The sequence below is a fragment of the Pinus tabuliformis genome, chromosome 7, assembly GCF_031772625.1.
Source record: "Pinus tabuliformis cultivar Carrire ecotype Pingquan chromosome 7, CPIR1, whole genome shotgun sequence".
Taxonomy (NCBI): Eukaryota; Viridiplantae; Streptophyta; class Pinopsida; order Pinales; family Pinaceae; genus Pinus; species Pinus tabuliformis.
Window position 1 is genome coordinate 1,950,959,161 of NC_142293.1, and position 14,470 is coordinate 1,950,973,630.

Genomic DNA, 14,470 nt, shown 5'->3' on the forward strand with positions numbered 1-14,470 from the left:
TGTAGTTATACCCCTTATTTATATTGTTGTGCCCCTATTACCCCCATATTGTTATTTCTGTGCCCATATAATCCCTCTATTGTTATTTTTGTGGCTTTATATTATTATTGTTAGGTCGGCTGGATTATATTGTGACTCCTTAGACTCCTATATATAGAAAGGAGGTTTTGTCATTTGTATCATCCAAGAATTGTTCATTTATGTAATGTAAAGGAGGTTGCCCCCTCGAAGAGGCTGAATTCTAAGGCGTTGATCTATCTTTTCTATCTTTTCTTGAGCTGGTTTCATAACATTTTTTTAACTAGAGTTCATCTTAAAATCCCAATTGAATTCAATTAAATATTTTAAATTACAGATTGTTATTATAATTAATAATTAAAATACCTTATATTTAAATACTAAAAATAAAATCTCACACAATTTTCTTAAATATATATTAGAGGAAATTAACTTCTATTTCTATTTCTATTTATAAACCCCTACAAAACATGTGACAACAACATACACATACAAAAAATAGTTACAAAACATGTGACAACAACATACACATACAAAAAATAGTTACATAGTTTTCAAATAACATCATTATGCATAATATTAACATCTTCTAATCCATATTTACATATCTTTAAGTAAAAACATTAATATAAATAACATACCAATGACAAGTTAAGTCCATATTTGTATATACAACATCATTATAAAGAATGTTAACATCTACCATTCTAATCCATATTTACATATCTTTAATAAAAACATTAATATAAATAACATAACAGTGACAAGTTAAGTCCATATTTTTATATACAACATGTGATGTGATGGATGAATAAAAAACACACAAGCTCATGTTACAAATGGGCAATATTTATCTTCAATGATTGACACATATCATTAGCAAATAAACTATGGATATACCTAAAGAACGTCCTCGTTGTGCTTGCTGGGACACTTTCCCATATGTCCACTATTGTAAATGCATTCATTCATGTTATGATGGACAATATTTAAATACATTGATTCTTCACCAATCTCGATAATTGGAAACACCCCGCTTCCAAATATTTGTCCCTTCATGTGGACCCAGTGGACTCCATTAAGGCTCTCCACTAAGGCTCCACTGTTGTTAAAAAAAATGGAGGATATTTCATCAAAATCAATGGAGAATCATGGGAAAATAGAGGTGCTGTTAAAAGCTAGCACACAACTTTTCTTAAAGGAAGAGATCCCATGAAAACCCTAAAGGATAGGGTGAAGGCAAATTGATTTTCTCACTTTTTATTTTATGAAGAACCTCGATGTGAATACAATATTGAAGATGAAGGGATTAGTAGTTGGAAAGTGGAGTAATCTCCTTATGAGCCCATCACAATCATCACTTTCCCATAATGTTCTCACTTTCCATACAAAAGCCTTATTACATCTCATGTTACATAAATTGTGATCTCTTTTATTCGCTAAATTTCTTGTCTTGTCCTATGATAAGAAAAGAAATTAATACTTACTAGAGGAAACTTTTTTAAAAGTAAGAATATGGTTGAGTGGGGACTTGAAATACTTACAAGATGCAACTTTTTTAAAAGGGAGAATATGGTTGACTTAGTACTTGATTGGATAGATGATTAAGTCAAGTGAAAACATTATTTATTAGTTGAGATTTATAAGTGTAAGATATTTTTAATTAATTTTATTAAGTAAGTTTTATTTTTAGTAAATAAAATTTTAGTTAAATATTTAGTTTTTAATTAATAAGTTTATATATATATAATTATTTTTTTATCAATTAGTTTTATATATAAGAGGATGTATTTTTTTTAAATGTTTTTTATAATTATATTGAAATTTAAAAAGTTAAAATAGATGTTTTAGATTTTTGTCAATATTTATATGTTGAATAAAAACCCATGAACTATGAGCTAAGAGTTTTCTATTTAATTTTTGACTTGTTTAAATCAATGTAAATAATCTAAGAAGCAAATGTTCATCCTACATTACAAGAAAGTGGTGAGGAAGTGTAAGAGGTGTTGATAAAGTTGGTCATGATTAATAATCATCTAAAGAATATGAAATCATTATTCTTGAGCTTAAGATCAACCAAAGGAAGTGTAGGTGTTTCAGAGATGATAATGAAGATCCTTCAACTTTGGGATTGATGTGTTCAATTCCATGAAATATGTATTTCTCTATGTTATGAAGTTTATCTTGGATTTTAGTACCAATAACAACAACGATCTTATTGCAATGGGGTTGATATGTGTTGTTGCATTAAATTTTTTTATGTTATGATGTTTATCTTAGACTTCAATACCAATGGCTCATGAGGGCCAAATATGATTTACATCTATGCTTAGGTTTGAGTATTAAGGCGATCCTAAATGATTTGATCAACTTGGTTAAAGTGGATCAAAAAAGACTTTCCCTACCTCATCCCACTCCACTTAATTCATAGTCTTACTTGCACCTATTAGGATTTGGACCTCAATGTTCAATTCACTACTTCAATTACCTTTAAATGGATTACCTAGTTCTCAACTTCTTGTCTTTATTGCCCTTATTTGGATTACGCACTCCTCAATTTTTTACCTTAGTTGCCCTAATTGAGATCTAATTCTCCAAGGTGTCAATGCATGTGCTTGATTTACCCTATAGGGATTTGAATCTCCAACCCCTCGTTGTTAGTTCCTTTGATTAGTCTCAATGGGATTCAAACATCAAGCATTACTATAAGTTGTTTGTCTCTATATGTATGGATTCAAAGGCAGTGCCTCATAAGGCATTGCATATTTACCTCATCTCCCTCCATTGAAGTTTGTCATCTTGACCCTATCAAGTTTTGACCCTGCAAACCTTTACCTATTGGCCATATGGATTTCTAATGAGATCTAACCACCAAGTTCCATTATAAGCCACTTTGGTTCACCCTAGCAAGAATTGAATCCCAAACATCATTGTGAGTTATCTGTCTCTACATGTGTGTTTTCTAAACCATTACCCCACTATGTAAATGTATCTATGTAATTTACCTCAATTGAAATATGTTGACTTGATTATACCTATGAAGATTTGACCTGCCAAACCTTTGCTCACCCCACTCAATTCATTGCCTCAATTTCGCCTTCACCAATTCTTCAATTCATCACCTTGATTGTCCCAATTAGGATTTGGCCCCAAACCCTAACTATAACTTCTTTGCATGGGCCTTAGTGGGATTTGAACCCCGAACCTTTTTGCAACTTGTTTGTCTCTACATGTATGCTTTCAATTTATTATGCCATTAAGCAATGCGTATCTATCCAATCCCCATCAACTAAATTAGGACTCTACTAAGTCATATAAAGATTCAATCCCTTAAACCTTCAATTCATTACTTCAATTGCCCTTATTAGGATTTACCTCACCTTTATTGTAAACCACTTTAATATCCCTTTTGGAATTTTCTCCCAACCTATCTAATAAGCTACTTTGATTGGTTAAATACACATTAAAATTTATAAACCTCATTACCTATTTATATTCTTCATTAAATTTAAAAATAAACACTTTCTAATTAATATTCTTCATTAAATTGGAAAATAAACGCTTCTTAATTAATATTCTTCATTAAATTTGAAAATAAACACTTCTTAATTAATACAACTCAATTTAATTGAATGCAAATAGTTGCAACTTCAAAAAAAAAAAAAGGGGGGAATTATGTGGATTATGAAAAAATTAATCAAAGCGCTTGCAAAAACATTTATTAAATAGCAAACATGGGAAAACCACTGTTTGGAAAAAGATAATGCAGCAGTCATCACTACGCAGTTGCTGTGTTTTCTGGCGATTGGAATCAAACCATGTACAATTGTGACGATTTAGAGCAGCCAGCAACCATGAACCTGGTTGTAATTACGGTAGCCAAAAAAGGAGATGTCCAATTTTCTAGTATGTGGTTGCTTCTGTGCCACGTGGAATCCAGCAATGAGTAGGTGGCAGCTGTCCAATGGTACTAATGTGCATTGATCCCTCCCATCATTCACGACTGCATCTTCCAGCAGCTGCCAAAATTCAGTTTGCCTGCAACATAACCTTCCTTGGAAATCTGTGATGGATATTCCAGCATAATCCCACCTTAAAACAGTAGTTGCAGCATAGTCAACAAGATAACTCCATGCAAGAGAATGTCATGTGGAATATGCCCGTTTGAATGTAGCATCCATCCATAGGAGAAAAGGTCTGAATCGCAGACCCAAAAAAAAGAAAGTCAAGGACCGAATAATGGATGGTTTGTGTAAAGCTAAAAAGATGGGGTTCAGGACTGTACAAAGGGTAATGAAATCTTGATTGAATCTTTGGGAATATATTGGTGGGCAAAAGTGGTCTTCACGATGATGAGTATAAGCGTGTGAATGCTGTTGCATCAGTGGACCTGGAAAAAATCCTCTGTCCTGGAGCGAGGATAGCCTTTGGATCATACGTGCTTTTTCTTTGCAGGAACTGTTGCCATTTCCTGCCAAAGTGTCTTTTCCAATCAGATTCTGTTTTATAATGGGGAAGATATAGTTTCATGTCAATGCCTGCAGTTGTACAGTAATGGAGAATCTGTTCATTCTGTGCTAGAATGCTCTGAATTGGCGGTCCACTTGGATACGGTGGACTAAAACGGAGTAGAGCCACTAAGTAGAAAGTGTCCTCCCCTGGAATAATTGCAGACATGCGAGAGTCCCATCTGTGTAAACAAAGACAAAAAGCACAATCAATGCCAACAAATACTTTATATGAATGAGCCGTTGTGAGATGACACGAAATCAGGAATCGATTGCACGGAGAAAAGGCAGGCCTCTTACCACCTCCACCCAAAGATCTCATATCTTTGTGTCCGTTCGCTGGATAGTGATGACAAAATTTAAAAAAATGGAAACAAAGATTGAGTATAGATGTTTGATTTCTCGTCAAAAGTTATTAAGAAATTTGTATCGGTTTTGAATTCTCCATAACAGGAGGACAAAAAACATTTATGGTGCTGCCAGGTTGGAACAACACAATTTGTTGGTTAGTCTAGTCGCTTTCCCTTATGGGTGACTATAGTAGAGATTGATGACATGTGATGCTGTGTTTGTCATGTATCATATAAACAGCATTCCATGATAATACAGGTTGATGATATGTGATGGTGTTTGTCATGTATTATATAATGAGCATTTCATTAAATCATGGTTTCCTGGTATGGTTATAAATCAAATCATGCCATGGTTTTCTTTATTGTTATAGGCCGATGTTTATCTAGGCATTAATTTTGTTTGCATGTTAAAAAAATGTTAAAATTTGTTTTTTTTGTCAAAAAATAATAGTAGAAGTGTTTAAATTGTGTTTTTAATGGTGGAAATGGATTCAGCACCATCAAAAATTCTTAGAACATCTAAAATCTTATAGTCTGACAGTTGTAATTTATATTTCCAAAAATTTCTACCAAATCAAAATCATACTAAAATTTCCATTATTTTCAGAGCAAAAGCAAAGCCTAGTTAGACTACAGCTTGATAGCTATTCATATAACTAATTCTTGATAAATAACAGTATATTTGCCATTAACTTTTTTGTGTAACAAAGTTGGTGACTATTCATATAACTAATTTGTTTTAAACAACAGCATGTTTGCCATTAACCTTTTTGTGTAACAAAGTTGAAGCAGTTTTAAATGATATCTATCCTTAGTCTATTAAACTTTTTGGGTATAGACAACAGTATGTTTGCCATTAACTTTTTTGCGTAACAAAGTTGAAGCAGTTTTGAATGATATCTATCCTTATTCCCATTAAGCTTTTTGGGCAACAAAGTTGAAGCAGTTTTGAATGATAACCATCTCTTATACTTAGTCATGAACAGTAATGTGTCTGGCATTAACCTTTGTCCAATAAAGTGATGCTGTTGTTGTTATTATTATTATTATATTTATATATAAACTTACGCTTGTCTAAATAAACCTAAAGTTTAAATAAGTCTTGATTGGTAAAGTTTGAACTTTTGCAATACTTATGGATGAGCTAATGTTTTTGCGATTTGCAATGTAAAGTGGATTAGCGAGGGATGATGGAGTGAGTACTGACTTGTTTCTAGTGACTGGATATACCAGGATGGGTCCTCCCACACCATCTTTCAGAATCTCTCTAAACACTTTAGCATCAAACGCTGAGATTTTGGACTTAGGGACGAAGAGATTCAGCCACGGGTGGGGGGCATCCCATATTCCACTCGATCTGGCTGCCACTTCCGCAGCGTGGACCCGGTTCAGAAAATCAAAGTAGGACAAGTCAAAGCTGAAATGCAATCCCTTGATGAATCTGAGTGGGGCTAGCATGCCCTCGATTCTCTGCACAGATACAACAAATATGTATATTATATCTCATGTTGACAGACTGCCTGCAAATTCCAGCCTTTTCATGCAGGAATCAATAGTCACAGAATATGGCACCTAGAGCATTAGACTCTAGACCAGTACATAAATTATTAGTCATTTAAGTATAGAGTAGCATTGGGTTCTATTCTATTTAAAGGTTCCTGTTTAATGTACCTTATTGAGAGTGACGAAATCTTCGTCGTGGTCATAATGCAAGGCAACCTCGAGGCAATACAGCATTGGGCCTGCAGTCTGGGGTATGAGCTTGAAGTCAAAGGAAGAATTTGAGGGCGAGAGTAGTACTGAGGGCCAGCCATTGATTGGGTCATCGTTGTTTGTCAAAACGAATCCTTCTACATAGTCAAAAGTTCTCTCCTCTGGTAAAGATATCAGCAGCTCTTGGTCGGCCCTGAATTCCTCGAAATCTGCGTATACAGTTCTTATCCACCTCACCTGCTAACAAAATCCATATAGTTAATCTCTGCAACCCCTAAATCAAATCAATGATTACCCACGAAGAAATCATGATATGATTATGAATGAATCTATACATAGGATTTGTCTCGCAGGAAAATCAAATAACAGCAATAAATAACTGCGTGCACATGCAAGCCAGTGAAATTAATGTCAGCCACAAAAAAACAAACTGAACTCGATGAGTAAAAATTACAGTGTGTAAAGTGCATATTTCCTTGTGGGTTGAACTGCGGCTAAGCTGTTTAGCCATGGGAACTTATCACAATTAGCCCAGACTTCACAAAATTAGCAAAGACTTAAATCTCAGCATATTTCTAAAATGGGTTCAGCTTTAGGAAGCAAAGGCTCTGGAATTGGATTATCTTGCTTCACCCAAACCTAGTTTTCCCTAAATAGGTTTGACCAAAGAAAGGACTATCTCAGTGATTTAATTACCAAAATAGCGTTTTTTTAATACATCAGCTCATTTTTTTATATGGGCTTTAGTCCAGCATATTTATACTATTGGTAGAAATTATATCATAAAACTGTATATAAATTGCAATGATATACCAGCCCCACTAAGGAATCAAATTCAAAACGAACTCATGTATCTTTCATGAGATTGCTAAACAAAGCATTTCAAAGAACACCCATAATAATACATCTTCTCAGGCATCAACTCATTTCTTCTGTAAATCAGCCCACCCTCACATGGATGTATTGACGATGCACAAGAAGTTAACCTGTCCTCATCGTACAACTTTTAAAATCATGAAATGACTGGTTTGGTTATAAACATTTTCTATCCTTTCATTAAGTCAGTTTCCATTTGAATTCTCAACATAAAATGCCCCACAATTTTGATTCTGGTTCAGCCAGCCAAACATTGGACAATTTCTAGTTAAATAAACAAAAGAAAGTACATATTTCGTCATCATACCATGTGAGGAGCTCTCTGCAGCATTATTCTGGCTTTGGTGATAATACCAAATTGCCCCAATCCTCCTAGAGCTCCATAGAAGAGATCTTGATTCTTCTCGGGATAACAAGTCATGGATTCTCCCTTACCTGCAATTGATTAGATCATCACAGCCATCAGCATCTCTCTCCCATTACGAGAAATATATTTCGATATTCAAACACATGATTATTAACGTTGGACCATCTGAGTTACTAAACCCAAAAAAGTAGACGAAACTCCTGGTCATTCAACCAATCGTCATACACAATAAAAAAAAATTAAAAATCGTTTTATATGATTGAATTGAAAATTGTGCAACCATATAAAATATGCATCATCCAATCCATGATGCAAGAAATTACAGAATAACAGCAGTCCATGCATGGCCATGCTCAAATCTATGGAGCATGATGTTAGATCAGCCAAGCAATCAGTGTTCTCTGATAAACATGAGGAATTTGTCAAGAGATAAAACTCTTGGTTGTCTAAGAAATATTATTCCAAATCAAAGTATCCATTTACATATGTAGCAGCTTCAACAGGATCAAACCTATGCCAGATAACCTATACACTATAACAATCAGTCCCATCTAGTGTCCTACATATTGTTTCATATATGCAAATCTAAGAGAAAAACGCAAATCAAAACATATGATTATACCATAAACTCCAATTAAACAAAAACAGTAGCAGAAAATGAAAAAATTTCTTGGCTACTGCAATATTTGTCTATACCTGAAACAACATGCAGATTCAACACATTGGAGATTTGTGGGCCAAACTTAAAAGTCTGGCCACTAACCCCGCCATTAGAGAGTGTCCCACCCACAGAAAGAGGCAGATAATCAGTCCACGAACGAGGAGCAAGGCCCACGCGAAGAGTAGCCTTGAGGACATCAATCCACAGCTCGCCTCCGCAGGCATCGACATAGGGACCCTCCGTTGGGCTTCCTTGAAAAATCTCAATTCCTTTGAGAGACTTCATGTCTAAAACCAACCCATTCAAGGCCTGGGCCTGACCATTTATGGAATGCCCATTTCCCATGGCTGCAAGTGTGAGATTGGGAGAAGCATTCACCATTGTAACTACCTTCACAATGTCCTCCACAGACCCAGGATGCACAATGGCAAGTGGCTTGTGGTGGTAGATTCCTCCAAAATCCTCGCTTGTAATTGCTGTTCCAGGCAAGGAGATCGACCCATGCAAATCCAAAGAAGCTAACGAGCTGCAATCAGCTGGCTTTGTATTACTGATAATACCAGAGCTAGCTGGTGAGATCCTTGTTGCAGTACATGAGCTTGGAGGTTCATGATTTGAGCTATCACTCACCATACACCTGGTAAGGATTCTCTCCAGAAACACTATCAACACTATCAACAAATTCCTAGCCGGAGCTGGGAACTTCATTGTTGGAGCTACTACCAGAACTGATCTTAATCCCTAATCACTGTAGTCTTCAAAGGTATTTAGACCCTCCCCCCAAGGTGAACCAAAGAATTTTCCTTGATTTAAAAAAAAAAAAAAAATTAAAAACCCTTCTACTTCTTCCACCTCCTCCGCAGATCCCTTAGGCGTTTTGTTTCGCATATCATGTGATTATATGCAGTGCAGGTATTGATGATATTTATATATTCTATGGTCTCTGCAGAAGCTCTCGTGTGATACCCTCCGTTGTGTGATCAGATATAATTGTACGAAGATCTCATGTATCTAACAGTGGCAGAGTACATCACAAAACAACAATCCCAACGTCCTTCCCACCTTGGACCTTCTCTGCTCTTCTTCACCTCCAAGGAAAGCTGCAGAAAGTTTGTTTGGTTTTTGCAGCTCTGCTTGAGCCAGCTGCTCCCCGCCCTCTCTATCTATTGTCCATTCATCAATTTAATTCATGTAACACACATACATCCTTCCATCCCCCTCAGCAACCCACATAATATATTTATAAATCATACTTTATACATTTATAGATATGACTGTCAATTTCTCTCCATGTGGTGCTGCTGCTTTGCTTTCGACTGCACACCTGACTGCCTGACTAATGGGCTCCTCCTCCTCCTTCCTCTTCATAGACAATGAGATTATACTTTTTATTTTCGACTACTATCACCACCACTGCTCATTGCCCCTTTCCTAGACACACTTGGCCACTCCTGTCTGCCACTGCCTTTCACAACTCACACCCACTCACAATATCTCAATTTATTCCTCCACCACCACCAAAACAACAACACTGGTCACTAAAATATTTCCATTTCCAGCCACATTCACATTCAGACTCACCTCATCTAAAAAAAATGAGAAAAATAGACTAGCAAACTCCGGGCATATGTATATGTATACACACGTTAATACTCAAATCCATCTTCACATTAATGTCCAAAATACAATAAATTCTGAACCATTCACAGAAACCTTAGCTTTTATCTACTTAATTTCAGCCTCGTGCTTATTACCTCAAATCCGTGAACGCCATAAAGATGTCATTCACGGTGCCCTACCTACCTCCTTGATTATAAATGTATCCCTGATTCACATCTGGACTCTGCATGTTCCCCTTCCTAATTACATTGACATACTCAGCCCAATCTCCTCATTCATTATCTGCAGACCAAGTCACACGCAGACATTCTCGTCTCACACAATTGTTACTCTGGCCTCACTACTTTAAAGGAGTCTGCTAATGTACATATAACTTCTGAAAAACCCATTTGTCTCCATCATTAACATCATCACAAACTTAACCCACCATTAGCATAAACACAAACTTAACCCACATCTTCCATGGTACGGAGTTAAATGAAAATATTTAAATACTATTCTGAAAGCTGAGTGAAAATATTTTAATTTATAATAGTTTTCAAATAAGTCATAACTGTAATTTTGGAAAGCATGAATAAAAGTACTTTGTTCTATTTCATAATCTTGATTGGCTCTCTTCTTACTTACCGATTTTCTAAGCCAAATTCAATGGTATCATTTATTAGCACGCACATAAGCCTATGTGAATAAATATATTATATGATTCTTTAATATTTTAGCTTGCTTCATTTCCAAAGCTGATATCATAATGATATCATAACCCCCTGGCAGACATCACATATTGCATCCATTATTTACCCTCATTGGAATTCTGTCACTCTGTACTCTCCTCTAACTTAATCGTAGTCATTTAAAAACCTAAAGCCCCAATGAAAATTATTTTAAGTGAACTCCAAGTTACTCTTACCCACATTGGTTGACACAGTCTTCGCTACATAGATTGTTGTCTTCTTTCGTTTTTTTAATTTCTGATATGACAATATCAGTTTTTGGGGGCATGAGTAATTTAACTTTATCACAACTCAATCAGATTCCTCTTCTTAGAAGTTTTTGCCTGTAAAACTTTGTCTTTTCCTTTGAATTTTCTCCCATTGTTTCTGAGTGCCTTGAAACCTGTTCAAACGGATCATTTGATTGAGATTAGTTGGACAATGACGTTCTCATGTCTGTATTTGGGTGGTTTTGTCTGTATAGTTTTACATTTATCTGGAGGAAGCACACAGCATTCAAAAGTACAGCGAGGTTGATAAGGAGGGAAGAAATTAGCAGCACCTTGAGAAGGAGATGTTGGAACAGCAAGGTTGATATGGAGAGAAGAAATTAGCAGCACGTTTAGAAGGAGATTTTGGAAGATATCATAGGGATAAGGGGGATTTAATGGCTATGAATCTCATTTAAGATGTATTTAGTTTACCATTCACAGAACTGATAAAAATGAAGAAGACTGTTATTGTGTAGGAGGTAACAGGGAGGTAGGTTCATGAATCAATAAGAGAGGATCAGACTGCCATTGAGACAAAAGAGCAAAATGACAAAGGATGACAACATTTAAACAGGGAATATGCGAGAATAAGACATAACAGCTTGACCTCTAAGGTGTTAACGCAGGAATCAAGGATGAGAAGGAATCAAGGAAGCCAATCAATTGGGCAACGAAAATTGCAATAATAATGATAATGTGATGGATCAATTTTGAATGGTAAGATGATTGTTCACAAAGTCTATCATGGTTATTCTATGATATTCTATTATTGTAAGGTCTACACAATATGATATTGATTTTGGGTGATGTTAATTGGATAGACCAGGGGCAAGACGTTTGTGTATAAGTCTACACTAGCTATTCTATTCAATAATGGTGTCTAGCTGCTATCATATTGATTTGAAAAGTAAGCATGATAATGTTACATAGGCATGAGGTGGCAGTCATGTGTGAAGAATCCCAGGGTCACTAAAAACAAATCATAAAGTGGAAAGCAGCCACATTCATTGATTTTGTGTTTCACTTCTTCTCGGCAAATCCAAAACAAATGATGATCACTGTGAAGAAGAAATGTTTAAGGGAGAGTCAAATTTTTTGCACGAGTGGACAAACAACATCAATTGAGTTTACTTCACTTGGGTTGTTTGAATGGGTCATAATTGCCACAAAGGCAACCAGTACTTTTTGACAGCATGCTTTTAAAGTATTGATTATTACCCACAAATCGGTAGATAAGAAAGATGGGAAAATGAAATTGCTTAGAGATGGTATATAAAATGAATTGATACACTGAAATGCTATAAGCAAGCACCATTTGCATGGAAATAATTATTAATAATAGTTTTAGAGTTTTTTAATTTTTTGAATACAATGAATATTAAATTCATTAATATTTGCAGAATATTGGTGGTCTATCTCTTTTTTCACGGTGCCAAAATGTATCATAATTTAGTTGTCAAATTAACAGTGAGGACTTAGTTGTCAAACTAACAATGAGGACAACCACTGAATGCATTCTCACTCATCATCCTTATTCAAGGATGTTAGATAAACTTGACCCTATGGTGGAGTTAAGGTTATGTCAACAATTATGGTTAACAGTTGTGGTTTTGGGCACTAGTATTGGTGACTCATGGTATTCAGCCCATGGTATTACATGTAGTTGAAGCCCTTAAAAGGCTTGTGTATTCTCCATTGTAGGCAGCCATGGTTGAGCGGTGAAAGCTCAGGTTGTTGGCCAGCTTGGCTGTGTTTTAGCCAAGGACAATAATAGATCTATTGTTGGTTGGTTTTTCCCCAATTGGGGTTTTCCAGATAATCATGGTGTACATGGTTTAAATGTGTATTTCTTTATTGTTATATTTATTTGTCTTGAACCCTAACAAGTGGTATCAGAGCTCTGGTTGGCAAGGGCCTTGGATAGCTATTTGAAATGTTCCCATCGACGAAGCGGTGGCGCTGGTTGAAGCAATAGCTCGTTGCACAAACCATCGATGTCTTTGCCAAGGCCTCGTTCGATGAGGAGCAAGAAAAAAAATGCAAGCCCTGGGAATATTTTTTGGGAATTTAAAAAATCAAGAAAGTCAGAGCCATCATATTTCCCTGCCCGCAGTTGTGAAGGGAAAAAGGAGGCCCGCAGGTGGGAAGGGAAAGAAGGAGAAATCCGGGCTGCTTAGCAAAAGTCTGTGCCACTAGACATGCATCACAGCGCTGGCCCTGCACGTGAAGGAAGGGACCTGTCTGCTCTCTGCGTGGAGCCGTTGCTGGCCCTGTTCAGGCTATCGAGAAGCGAGGCGGCGAGGAGCCGTTGCAGCCATCAAGGAGTCTGCGTGTGCAGCCGTCGAAGAGGCTGCGTGCTTCTCTGCATGAAGAGGAAGACGGTTCCCATTGTTGGCTGAACCCGTTTCTGCATGGAAGGTGTGAAGCCTGGACCATTGCTGCGTGTTACATATTGCTTCATTGTTGCGGTGGAAGGCGTGAAGCGTGGACCATTGCTGCGTGTTACATATTGCTTCTTTGCTGCGTGAGCGTTGCTGGTCTGTCCTGCATGCTGCCTGCGTGGAACGCTGACAGAGCCTGTCTCTGTGTGAAGGCAAGTGCTGCGTTCATCACGTTGCTGTGTGGAGAGCAGAAACTCTGAGTGTGGAGCTCTTTGCTGCGTGAAGGAACCTGTCTTCTGCTCTGGAAGAGAACCAGAGCTGAGTTGTGTGTGGGTCAAGATAGTAACAAAATAAAAATAAAATGGAAATTTTCATGTAAATGGGTATACGACTGTAAGACCTGGGCATGCGTACCCCAGTAAATCACTGGTAAAGTATGAATGTCCGCTTGGGTGATATGGGGATGCATGTGGTGGTATGATGAAGCATGCTGAATATCAAATACCCTAACATTGACAGGGTAGGGCCTGGAGGTAAGTGGTGGCTAGCTCGCAGATTTGGCTAAATTTGGCCAAGGAAAACCCAAAGTCAAGTTTAAAGGGGGGATTGTTAGATAAACTTGACCCTATGGTGGAGTTAAGGTTATGTCAACAATTATGGTTAACAGTTGTGGTTTTGGGCACTAGTATTGGTGACTCATGGTATTGAGCCCATGGTATTACATGTAGTTGAAGCCCTTAAAAGGCTTGTGTATTCTCCATTGTAGGTAGCCATGGATGAGCGGTGAAAGCTCAGGTCGTTGGCCAGCTTGGCTGTGTTTTAGCCAAGGACAATAATAGATCTATTGTTTGTTGGTTTCCCCCAATTGGGGTTTTCCAGATAATCATGGTGTACATGGTTTAAATGTGTATTTCTTTATTGTTATATTTATTTGTCTTGAACCCTAACAAAGGAAACCACACCAGTTAGAATAACGTGTTGGTGATCCATA

General features: G+C 36.7%; 1 protein-coding gene across 1 annotated transcript; it reads right to left on the reverse strand.

Annotated features, from left to right (window-relative positions):
* Positions 1–3,711: 3,711 nt before the first annotated feature.
* LOC149256275 (cytokinin dehydrogenase 7-like) lies at positions 3,712–10,447 on the reverse strand. The gene is made up of 5 exons (XM_089460714.1): positions 8,532–10,447; positions 7,776–7,903; positions 6,551–6,829; positions 6,087–6,349; positions 3,712–4,708 (listed from the first exon to the last, which is right to left on the reverse strand). Exons 1-5 carry the CDS (start codon positions 9,202–9,204, stop codon positions 4,363–4,365), a joined length of 1,689 nt encoding a protein of 562 aa, XP_089316840.1. The 5' UTR covers positions 9,205–10,447; the 3' UTR covers positions 3,712–4,362.
* Positions 10,448–14,470: the final 4,023 nt, after the last annotated feature.

Excerpts from the sequence above, each read along its gene's own strand:
- LOC149256275 (XM_089460714.1), bottom strand. The coding sequence starts at position 9,204 with ATGAAGTTCCCAGCTCCGGCTAGGAATTTGTTGATAGTGTTGATAGTG. Across the intron at positions 7,904-8,531 it reads GAATCTGCATGTTGTTTCAG|GTAAGGGAGAATCCATGACT; the intron begins GTATAGACAAAT and ends AATCAATTGCAG. Across the intron at positions 6,350-6,550 it reads ATTTCGTCACTCTCAATAAG|AGAATCGAGGGCATGCTAGC; the intron begins GTACATTAAACA and ends GTATCTGTGCAG.